The sequence below is a fragment of the Paralichthys olivaceus genome, chromosome 12, assembly GCF_024713975.1.
Source record: "Paralichthys olivaceus isolate ysfri-2021 chromosome 12, ASM2471397v2, whole genome shotgun sequence".
NCBI classification, from domain to species: domain Eukaryota; kingdom Metazoa; phylum Chordata; class Actinopteri; order Pleuronectiformes; family Paralichthyidae; genus Paralichthys; species Paralichthys olivaceus.
Window position 1 is genome coordinate 17,276,603 of NC_091104.1, and position 11,679 is coordinate 17,288,281.

Below are 11,679 nucleotides of genomic sequence, written 5' to 3' on the forward strand. Positions count from 1 at the left end.
CTTCATCCGGCATTTCCTCCCACAAGCATGCACGAATGCACGTTGATTTTTTAAAGTATTTATTAGGGTATTCAGCATGAATCATACAGTGCACAGTCACTGAATATCTTTAAGCAAAATACGTACAATATTTCTTATAAACATAGAAGCAATATCAAATACAGTTAGTTCCATCCATTATAAATCTTATATATGTAAAACAAAAATAATTATTTTTAGTAGCTCACAGACTGATAGAATTCAAAATATGATTTCATATATAGAATAGGAAAATTGTATGCAACCCAACAATTAGCTTTACATTTCTTGTTCCTTTTATTAATAAATATCAGGAAAAAAACTAACAAACTGCAACATTAGCAAAGGGTTGTTATTTGTCTCTATTGAATTTATCACCAAGCAACCAGACTGCATTATCAGAAATTTAAGTGCTGTAAAAATGTCAGTAAAGGCCGTTAATGCCGTTCAACACTGTTCTCGTTCTAATCGAGGGTGGACTGAGATGAGCAGCTTTCAAACTCACACTTGACTCCACTGATACTGTCAACGCTGGGCTGGCTGTTCACCTGCTGGTGTGTGTGAGAGAAAGGGAAGGTCTCAGAGCGGGACATCTGCCCTCTGCCATTTGAGGAGCCCGACGAGCAGTCTATCACCATCCTCATGAACTCCGGTGCCGTGAATCGACGCAACAGTCTGGTCCCCAGGCCGACGAACCCAGGCGTGCGGCCGGGGATCTTCCCCGGCTCCATCTCCCCTCTGGCGAAGAGCAGTTTGTTGTGTCTGGCGCTCTGCCCCAAGCTCCCCCTTTTCTGATGCTCTCTCCTGCTCGGCGGGGCTGTGTCATTAGCCTCTGCTTTCTGTGATTTGACATTCTCCTCGAGTCCTCTCGCAGGCAGACTCTTGCTGTTTGAAAGAGGTTTTGGCACAGAGACATTTCTGTCGGCGTTGTTTGTCAAGCCCTGGATGTTTCCTTGACATTCCATCTTGTCTATCAGGCATCTCTCATCCTGTAGCGAGGCTCTCTTTAATTTGCTAGCTGACAGACTCATGTCACACACATCACCCTGATAGGACTGCTTTCTACTGCTCACAAGGTCCAGGTTAAACGACTTTGCTTTTCCCCAGAGAGGAAGACTCTCTGGTGTTCGCTCAGGGATTCCTTGGCTGACAGCTTTCTGGCTTGGCTCGGTCAGTGTTTTAGCCCCTCTTAGCTCCCTTAGCTGGCAGTTTTGCAGTTGTTTGGCAGTGAAGAGAACACTGTGATCCCCCTCAGTTTGGCTTTTCTCGAGCTGAGGAGGTAGAGCCCAGCTGTGCCGGTGGTTGTCCTCTTGCGATTGGCTCCTTGGACACTTGAAGCGGCTCCACAGCCCGCTGCTGTCTCCAATCTTTAGCTGCCTCTGAAATACCCCGGGCAGTTGGTCGTCATTATTCAACTGCTTGGAGAATCTCTCCAGAACGTGTCTGGGGAGCCTGTTGGGCTGCCGGCACTCTCCCTCATCAGTGGTACCCACATCAGCAGGTGGATCATCTGTGCTAACACCTCTCCTGCAAGGAAAGTTCAGAATCTGGACGCACTGGTTATGTCCGAAGAAGTTGGCCACCTCAATTGCGGAATGTCCGGCATTGTTGGTTCTGTCCAGCCTCAGTCCCAGTCTTTTGAAAGCACGGACCAGGAACTCCAGAACCTGGCTGTGTCCAGAAAAGGCAGCGTACATGAGAGCGCTGTTACCCCAGGCATCTGTGATGTCCGGGTCTGCGTTGAACTGCACCAGGAGCTTGACAACGTCCAGGTGACCCATCTCGCAGGCATGGCTCAGGGGCGTCCGGCCATCCTCATCCTGGCAGTTGACATCTGCACCTTTTTCCAGCAGCAGCCGGGTGAACTTGGCCCTGGTTCCAGGGTCTTGTAGGCAGACTGCATACATGAGTGGTGTGCGGCTGTTCTCTGTCTTGGAATTGATGATGCGTCCGTCCAAGGCGTCCAGGATGAAGCGTGCGAGGTGAACTTTGCCACCGTGCATTGCATCCAGGAAGGTCTTGGTGCCAGAGCCCTGGCGTAAATCTTTTGGTCGCATCATTCTTGAGTCTTCAAGCGCACAAAGAGAAAAGGTGACGAACGGGCTCAGAAAGTGTGCGGCAAGTTCTCTGAGGCTCTCCGTGTTGACAGTGAGTGTGTTTACCTCAGAGTAAGATTCGGAGAGGAGCTGCCAGTGTTTTTATACCTCCCTCTCCACATGCCCTCCCCATGTTGCCTAGGAAACAAACGTCTGAGGACCATTATGCAGTGGCAGCATCCATTCAGCCAAAGCACTCCCTGCCTGGAGAGAAAAATATGCTATTTGAACAGAATAATTACTCAAGGAGAAAAACATGGCCAGTGTTTTTCATGTCAGGCCTGGCAGGTTAACTTGAAGGCATTTTTATTTTATTTTTCTTTCACTGAAATAAACTTTAATTTAATTGTAGAAAAGGACAATCCAGTATGAAACCTATATATTGTGCATAATGTTACCTCTTACCAGAGAAGAAGACTGCGATCAGGCTTTGAGAGCAGGGAGATGAAGACCTTTTTTTTTTCTCCCTTTCCCCTTTAAATTCTGCACTCATCGTTCCACCCATCATTTCTGCAGGTAGTTGGCTTTATCCACAAAACATCATACAGTGCAACAAGTTTAAATAATGCTCTGGTGTGCTTTGCTCTTTTCAAGGTTTCATAATAATGATTATTTGTTTTGTCATGAAAAATAATACACAAATAATACACACAATATACACTGTAGAACTCCAATAAGAAAAGGGCAGACTTTATTGTGCTGTGTTTTAGATTATTGAGGTAGAAAAAAAATGAATAGTTATTGGGTTGAGACAGCTCTTTGTCCAACAGTCCAGTCCTCCCACTGATCCTGTAATCACTAAGATTCACAGACCGCTGGCTATGGGGATATCAGTACCATTATCTGCTGCTTGCTGTGTTCATTAGCAAACTAACGTCAACTGCTCATGTGATTATCCACTGTCCCTCTTTAAATATCTGTTTCCAGTGTAAACTATAATAGTGCTATGTTGTATTGGAGGATACACATCTTTCCTGTGCTTTGTTAAGTGACAACACCAGCCCTGGTGTCAGAGCTCATGTTGTTTTCACCTTGTGTGTCTGTGTGTCATCATGGAAATAATGTTGTCCTGGAAACACCTACTGTCGCAGGAAGTTTTTGACTTTGACAGGTGAGTATGCATCTAAATTTTACAAGTAGACTGTATATAAGGATGGTCCACATGTCTCTGTTTCCTCTAACTATCCAGAAATGAAACCAAAACATCCCGGACACGAGCACCGACATCTCCTTTTAAACAAATGCAATTGTCAGCCTTTAAGCAGTACCACATTAAAAGACAAATCCCTGGTGACCCAAACTATAAAAAGCTAAAAACTAAAAACAAAAATAAGTGGACAGGGTTTTATCATTTTGCAGGATATTGCTTTTGGACGGACAGATGTGAAAGTTTTTCTTGCACAGGTGGCTTCTCTCCCCATTTCCTTTGAGCCTCCTGCGGTTGCAGACTCTCGCCTGGTCTTCCACTGTTCTTCACTCTGTGTCTTTTTCAGTGAGCATGTACAGGAAGTCTATGTTCCTGTTTTCAGTGACTCTTGAGGACCCCATATTCCCGTCCACGATGGTCCTCCATTTGTATTCCTGTACCTCTGCCTCTAAAGCCTTGTGTTCTCCTGTAAATTATGCTAAACTGCATTTTTGTTGTCTCAGTTGAATCTAATCTAATTGAATCTAATCAAATCACAGCCACTAACTCAAATGTATATGTATACTTTAAAACGCAAAACCATTTTTGTGATGACAGTATAATAAAAGGTCCAAATTACCTGAGAAATGCTGCCAGTTCTATTTTCAGTTTCAGTCTTTTCAATTTTGGGTGAAAAGTATGGGTCTTTTAATCCAGTAATTGGAAAAACTGCTGAAATTCTGGACAGAAATAGACTGGGCACAGTGACACAGTGATGCAAAAATATGTTTTTCCGGGTAACATGTACTTACAGACCTTTGATATTTACTAAATTTACCAACATTAAATGTCGAAAGCACCAAATTAAAAGAGCGCTCTCGTCCAGGCTTGTGTGTGAAATGCCCTTTCACGCAGCTTCTTCTCCTCCACAAGACCAGAATTTCATTTTAATTGCTAATATAAATCTCAGCAGGACCAGAGCGGAGCCAAGACAGCAGAGGTGAGACAAACATTGCCAGGGTTCCTACTTTCCTCACTGTTCACCAACTGGCTTCATCAAACCCTCAGCAGGTCCTCATACGCCAGCGAGAGCCGTTCACCAATTTAAACATTGAACAGGAAATTCATCAGCAGACTGACACTTTCACCATCTGATCTGGAAATACAGACATTTGTTTTTCATTATAGAGTCAGAGCAATGCCACATCTTCTTATTACAGGGGTCATCACAACATCACTCTGGATTTAGTATCACAATGCCTGGATCCACAGGTGTTGTGTCCTCTGATGTGAAGATCTCTGCCAATTTATATGTGTATACAGGTATACATAGATACATGTATATATACAAATCAATTGATGTGACCGATTATATTATATAATCATAATCATATAGAAAGTCACTTGTGATTGATACGTGAAATCATTTTTCAACGTTCTAATTTTCATCCCAGGGGGCATGTGTTCCTTTGATAGATCATTGTATGTGCTTAATTGCCATGACACACGTTTCTGACTATGACCCTGGAATTGAAATGAAAAGTCATGTTTGTGAGTCACCAGTTAGTTTCTATTCATTGGCAAACTCAAAGTCTCTTACACTCATGTTTGATGGAACAATAACTGAATCGCTTGACCTTGTTTGCATGGATCGTATAGAAAGCTGTATCCTGTGGACGATACAAGGAATGTGCATTGAATTCTTTGGGGATGGGATGAATCCATTGCTTATTTTCTGAAGTGTAGCCTGCTCTTGCCGGCTTTTCCAGGATTACCAACCCTATCTTTAATTGATATAAGCACTACATCACAGGCTCTTGACTATGACCCTGGAAATGAAATGAAAGGTCACCTACCACAAATATAATTAACACAGAGCACAATTTCCACTTCAGTGAGGCAGTGCTGTTGATGTTACTCTTTATAGCCTTCAAAAGTTTGATTTGACTGTTTCTTTACTGTCTGATGTACTTGTCAGTGCTCTGATAAAAACATGAAAAAACAAATGCGTCAGCAGAATTACATGCATCAGTTTAGCGGTTCAGTATAACTTAGGGGTAAATATGTAAAAAAATAAGAGGCCACCTATAAAATCCAAAGAAATATCCACAAACAGATCAGAGCTGCCTGAGCAGCGTACATGCTCAAAGGTAGGCAGGAAGTTATTGTGTTGGCCCCAAGACTTGAGGCTACACTGCTGGTTATCTGTATGTAGGTGACAATTTCTGTTGCGACCTGTAAGTTCATAGAGTCCACGTTCTGAAATCTGGTATGGCTGTCTCTGCGCTATATATAACACTATCTAATCATTATTTTTAGGTCATGGTGAGCTGGGTAATTATATTTTATAATGAATATTACTTCCCTGCTGAGACTGTGTGGTCTGAGTCATTTGCATTCATTACTTCACACCCAGGAGTGACAATTGATTTGTAAGAGTACTTAGTTATTGATTACTGTAATAGCAGTATATTGTCAAATGCCCAGAGAAATCATGATCAGCATGTTACCGTGCTTGACATAAAACCACTCTGCCGACCGCCAGCTGACAGTGGAGAATGAACCGAGCAGAAATGCAGATGAAATATTCTGAATGTGAACCAGTCGGTACCATGAGACTCGCTAATTGGACACATGTATGCAATAAAGCAGATATGTCATGGTAAATACCTGATCTTCCATTCATTGCGGGCCAGGAGCCACTTTGAATGTCTGATTAGAAATTAAAGCTCGTGTCAGGTTGAGGTGTTATCCGCGGACCGAAATGTTTTAATTAGCCACCAGGGGAAATGTACTTTCAGTGCCACAAAATCAGCAAATCTCTTAAGATTCATTGAGAAACAAAAAAAACCCTCATAAGTGGAAACAAAACATTGCGCTGTAAGTCCACTTTACCAACACCTGGGACAAAATTAACGTGTGAGCCCTTGGTAGGAAATGAAGTTCATTTGGGACCAGAATCAACAACGTCCATTCGCTGTAACTAAATATGTTTTCTTACCAGTGACTCAACATGCCCTCATCCTCTATGGACTACTTCATCTTATTCCCCGATAATTGAGCACACCTGAGAATGACGCGGTTCAAGCCATCGCCTGGAAAAAACAGGAAGTAGCTCGTGGCCACCTTTGTTTTCCATTCTGTGAGCACATTTGCGACAAGGAAAATATCGGCAGCTGAGGCTGAATTAAACTAATCATGTTTGTCAAAGCCGAGAGGACATCCTGGTATTCAAATATTGAATCCCAGCAAGACGCAGACCGACTTTTGTGTCCTCGCAGTTTTGTAGCGTTTCTAACACAGGTAGCTCTGTCATTTGAGCAGCGGGGGAGGAGGACTCCTACAGGGACAAGAGCACCAAATTGATGCATTTGTATCGTAACAATCATGTGTCTCTGTGTCCGTTCAGTCCCTCTAATGCCCTTTGATTTGATATGCAGCAGTTGTTGGGTTGAATGGGGATTTCACTCGCCTTCCGTTCCAGGAAAGAGGCCGCAGCTGGCCCGCTGTAACCCTGTAACCATGGTGTGTTTGTATCATCGCTGAAGTAGATGCGAGGTCACTGTGGTTGTCCCACAGAGGAGAACAAATGTCATGGCAAACTGTTGAATGTTTAAATAAGTGTCTCGCCTTAATTAAAGCCACATTTCTATTGTCCTCTGTGTTTCCAAAGGATATATTTTTCATCTTTGTCACACGACTGAAGGACAGAGAGCAAAGGCAGGCTGGAGATTCTGTGAGGCAGAGCTGGAAGAGGAGGATAATTACACAGAGTCACAGGGTTGCAGCTGAAGACCCTGACAGCTCACCATGAGCTGCCACTGATATGCTATTGGCCGTGAGGCGGACCCTTCAGTGCCTTTGCTCCCTCTTCCCTCATAAATTATCACCCTCACTCAGATAGGCTTCCCACAACCAGATGGTAAACAGTAGGCTGCTCTGGATTTAGGGGGGATTTAGTATCAGTTCTCAGACTCTGACATTTTGGACAACAGAGAATTAGCACCTGCTGGTATGTCATTACCAAAACTGACACCAACCTGTTTTGGTATGAGAGAAATTTTGGTGCTATTGCGTTCAGTAAATAATGACAATGAATTACTTGAGAGGAAAAGCAAATGGTATCTGTAAACTGCACAGCTGATCTCACAACTTTATTATGGCAACGTTGGTCAGAGAGTCGCTCCACTGCTTTGGTGTGGACTAAGATATCTCAGTTGGATGAGTTGTCATGAAATATACAGCCTTTTACATTTCTATGAATTCTAATCACTTTGGTGACATTTGATGATAGTAGCTCTAACCATGGGCAGGTTAACGTGTCAGTATATTTGCTTGAAGATCAAATTCCAGCAAAACTAAAAGATATAAAAATAAACTTATTTTTTTATGTTATGTTAAAGGTAAAAATCTGACACCACTGAAGACACTGTTGGATTAAAAAGTCACCTACTTGAATAAAAAACTATACTCTTACCCAGTTCCTTTCTTGCTCACTGCATATACATGTCAAATGTACCTATATATAAAAAATGAAATATTATCTGGAAAATGTTGAAAAATCTCACAATGTTAAAGAAAGTGTAAAGAAATCCTGAATCCACTTCTTGATCAGGATCAGCACCAACACTGAACAGTTTCTTTCCTGTAGCTTTTGCGTTAACAACCAAACCACCTAACAAACAAAACAAAAAAAAAACAGACAAGGGTGAAAATATAACCTCCCTGACTGGTAAACATAATAATCTAAGATAAAGCTGGCTTGTGACACTTTTATCTGAAATTACATTGCAATGTCCCATGTAATCAGACATGTCACTGGTTTCCTGTTGAACAAGAGGACTCAGATCATCAATACATTTTACCAGGTTGAGCCATGGTGCTGTTTCCCATGAGCCACCTGTACCCCCTCCTTAATCTGTGGGGTCTGATGGAAATTCCTTCCGTGCAATGATGTGGACGAGATGGAGGACCAGAGAGCTCCCTCTCCATCTCCCGTCTGACAGGCCCCGTTTGTGGCCTTGCGGGCTCCTCTCACCGCTGACAGCTCAATAAATTGTACAAATGGATAACAAATGTATTTGTTTGACAGCCACATTGTGCGGAGATGGGTAACACTGCAGCTGCACCTGGAGTTAAGTTCTGGTCACATATGCAGGAGAAACAGCAGCAAACGGTTGGTTTCACTTGGAGAAAACAAAAAATTTACCTGGAGGCTTAAAATCAATAACAGATGCAGAGTTTCATTTGTCATGATGTTTCGGCTGCTGACAGTGTCGTATCTTTTATCGGGCTCCCTCAGTCCATCACCCTGTGGGCTTTGACTTAATGGTCATGTCATGAAAATGTGCTTAGATTATCGTAAAATAAAAACAGTGAAATTATGAAGTAGGAATTTGATGCAGTTTTGATGTTGAAACAATGAAGTGGCTGCTGAGTTGTTTGTGTTCAATCATCAGAGTCGATATATTTGACCTTTAAAGTGAATAAATTTTTTTCATTTTGGTTTTTCACATTTAACTCAAGTCTGTGTTTTAGTACTGTGAATGTAACCATGACTGATCACGATGTCAGTGGCAGAGGAAAACCACATCAGTCAAACCTCAGGATACAAAAGCTGAATCTCTCCTCTTCCTTCACTTCTTCTTAAACGGCCCTGAAGCCCACGGCCATCTGTTTTCTCCCACACACACTCTGCCACTCATGTTAGCTCTCGTGGCTCTTTCTTTACTTGTTTTTGAGCCTCATTCAGTATACAGTAAATGGAGCCCTGAGTAAAGGGTAATACTAAATGCTTTGCAAAGAGGCACTTGGTGACTCACCTGCCTTAAGTGCAGGGCATGAAATGCATGCTGGCATGGCATTGTGGGTGTTAGTGTGGCTCATAGGCTGTCTACACACCCACCACTCTTGTCAGTGGCTGTCACATGAAGAAGAAACCAAAGAAAAAGAAAAAATAGAAGTGGGGATAAGATGTGGTCAAACAGCAGCTACCTTTACTAAAATGAATATGTTTGTAGCGCTGCGACCCCTGATTGGGTCGATGTTATTTGGCACTGAAAACTTGACAAAGGGAATACTGAAGAAGCAGGAGTAAGTGAAAAAAATGTGCAATTTATCAACAAAAAGGTAGTTCAACAGAAAGACAAAATGATCCATGTGAAATCTAACAAAACTAAATCATACTAGAGACAGAAAAATAGCACAAAACTAGAAAAATCTGCAGCCTCACTTCAAGCTGCCAAATTCCCTCCCCCCTCACTATTGACTGGCATTTTGCTTTATATCTTCACCTGCCTGGAACCTACCACTTGCGCTGGTAAGTATAAAGTGAGCTAAACAGAAAGACAAGTAGAAACCACACTCAACACAAGACCAAGTTTGGACCCTGGGTTACTGCTGACCTCAAAATTCAATCTATCTGCAAAAATAGAGAAGATAAATGCAATAGGTTGACCAAAATGTAATCAAACGCAGCAAACGTCACCCATTCTCTTTCACCTTGAGTCTGCCCAGCCCCTTCTCTCTCAGAGACCTGATTGTGAAAACCTGTTGTCACTCTCCCTGATTGACCTGCTGATCTGACTCCACATGCCTGGCAAAACAACCATCAAACAGAGCAGCGTCACCAACACAACAAAAATAAACTGTCAACACATACTTGCTGTAAAAGAATACAACACACGATTCAAAAAGCATTATATACATAATTGAATTGATAATCAAATGCATTGTCAGTGCACATTGTGAGACTTCAGACTAACTGACAAAGCCACTGGGGGCATGACCTCAAGATTAGAATGACTGCTGGGTTCACAGTACCCACATTTCTTTGACAGTGTTTTTGTTCTCATGCTTTAAGGTGATTGAGACATTTTGGCCTCACTTTGTTTGGGCACTGTCATGTCTTCCATCTTCGTAAACTAGTTATTGATTATCTCTTCTTACCTGTAACCTTGTTTTATGAAGGAACCATTCATCACATTTCTACAAATTCAAAAGCATGTCTGGCGAGGATAAAAGTGAACTAGATGGTCCATGAACTGCTGGTTTCAGGTCAAACCTTTTTATGAGAAATGAGAAGGGTTTTGATAGGACTCATGTGTCACAGTGAGACAGATGCTAGGTGCACGTGTGCAGGTGTATCAGTGTATCCCTGTGGTGCAGAGTGCAGAGCAAAAGTGGAATAAATAACCAAACCTGGACCTGATGGTCCCAAACCTGTCTGGGGAACATGACAAGAACAGAATTCAAGTGTGTGTTTGTGTGTGTGTGTGTGTGAGTGTAGAAATAGAGAGAGAGAGAGCACAAAAGTGATTTTTCACCCCTAATGGAAGCACTGTATCCTTGACACATGTTGAAGATAAAATTTGCATCCCTGAGATGGAGGCACTTCTCTCAGGCCCTCAGTGCTCATGTAACTCTGGGGGTAGAGGGTGACTGACTGCAGAGAGATGAACGTCCAGGAAAACTCATCAGACCGCTAATCCCATGCTAAAACCACCACGTTAATGGGATTGTGTAACGCATCCTTGAACAAAAAAATTACATCCTGCAGCCTGGTGACAGCATGAGAGCAAATCATGTATTTTATTTCCTTTGGCCATGGCTTTTACCTCTTTAAAGGCAGTATAAGTGCAGTCTGCAGCCCACAGAACGATCCAGTACACACACACATGCAGCCTGTGACAGTGCAGCCTCAGCAGGTGGTGTGCTTGTGGGCGGCGTGGGCGCTGAATCTTCATCCAGGATGGCATCCACTTCAAGCCAAGATGGACTATAGATCATGCCTCCCCTCCTCCTGTGGGTCAGACCTGCTTCCATACACAGGAAAGAACAAGAGAAAGAGCAGAGTGAACTCTAGGTAGTTCACTCCACAGATGTCTCTGGGTTATTTTCCTTGTTCTTATCTGGCAAAAAATACACAGTTTCTATTCTCCGCTAATATCATTTTAATCTTGCAAGGTAAGTTAGAACACTGTTTAAAATCTGGCTGAGCACAGACTGATATTTACAAAAGCTAATTTCTTTTCTTTTCTTTTCTTTTATCTTTTCTATTCTTCAGCACTATTAAGTTAAGATTAAGATTCCTACTTTGAGTGGGATCATTGTTGTGTTTTCCTAATTAGATGAGATATGAGGTGCAAATTATCATACAGCCACATATATTCAGCATATCAACACAACACATTCATGCACCATATTATTTAAAGTCTTATGACTGCCTTTAAAACATTGGATTTAAAGATTTTTACAGACATGTCCACTTTCATCTTCATGCACATTCTAACAGAATCTCATTTGAAGTTTTTCTGTCTAAACATGCACTGAGAGCTTCTCTAGCAATCAATGTTACATTTTCCATCTGAACATCTGCTTCAGCGCCTGCTCTGTAATTTTGTGTGCGTGCATGTGTGTGTGCATGTGAGCGCGGGTGTG

The 11,679-nt window shown here is 42.3% G+C and overlaps 1 protein-coding gene across 1 annotated transcript; it reads right to left on the reverse strand.

The window, feature by feature from the left end:
- Nucleotides 1-125: 125 nt before the first annotated feature.
- LOC109627993 (uncharacterized) lies at nt 126-2,222 on the reverse strand. The gene has a single exon (XM_020084840.2). The coding sequence runs from the start codon at nt 2,076-2,078 to the stop codon at nt 483-485; it is 1,596 nt and encodes a 531-aa protein (XP_019940399.2). The 5' UTR covers nt 2,079-2,222; the 3' UTR covers nt 126-482.
- Nucleotides 2,223-11,679: the final 9,457 nt, after the last annotated feature.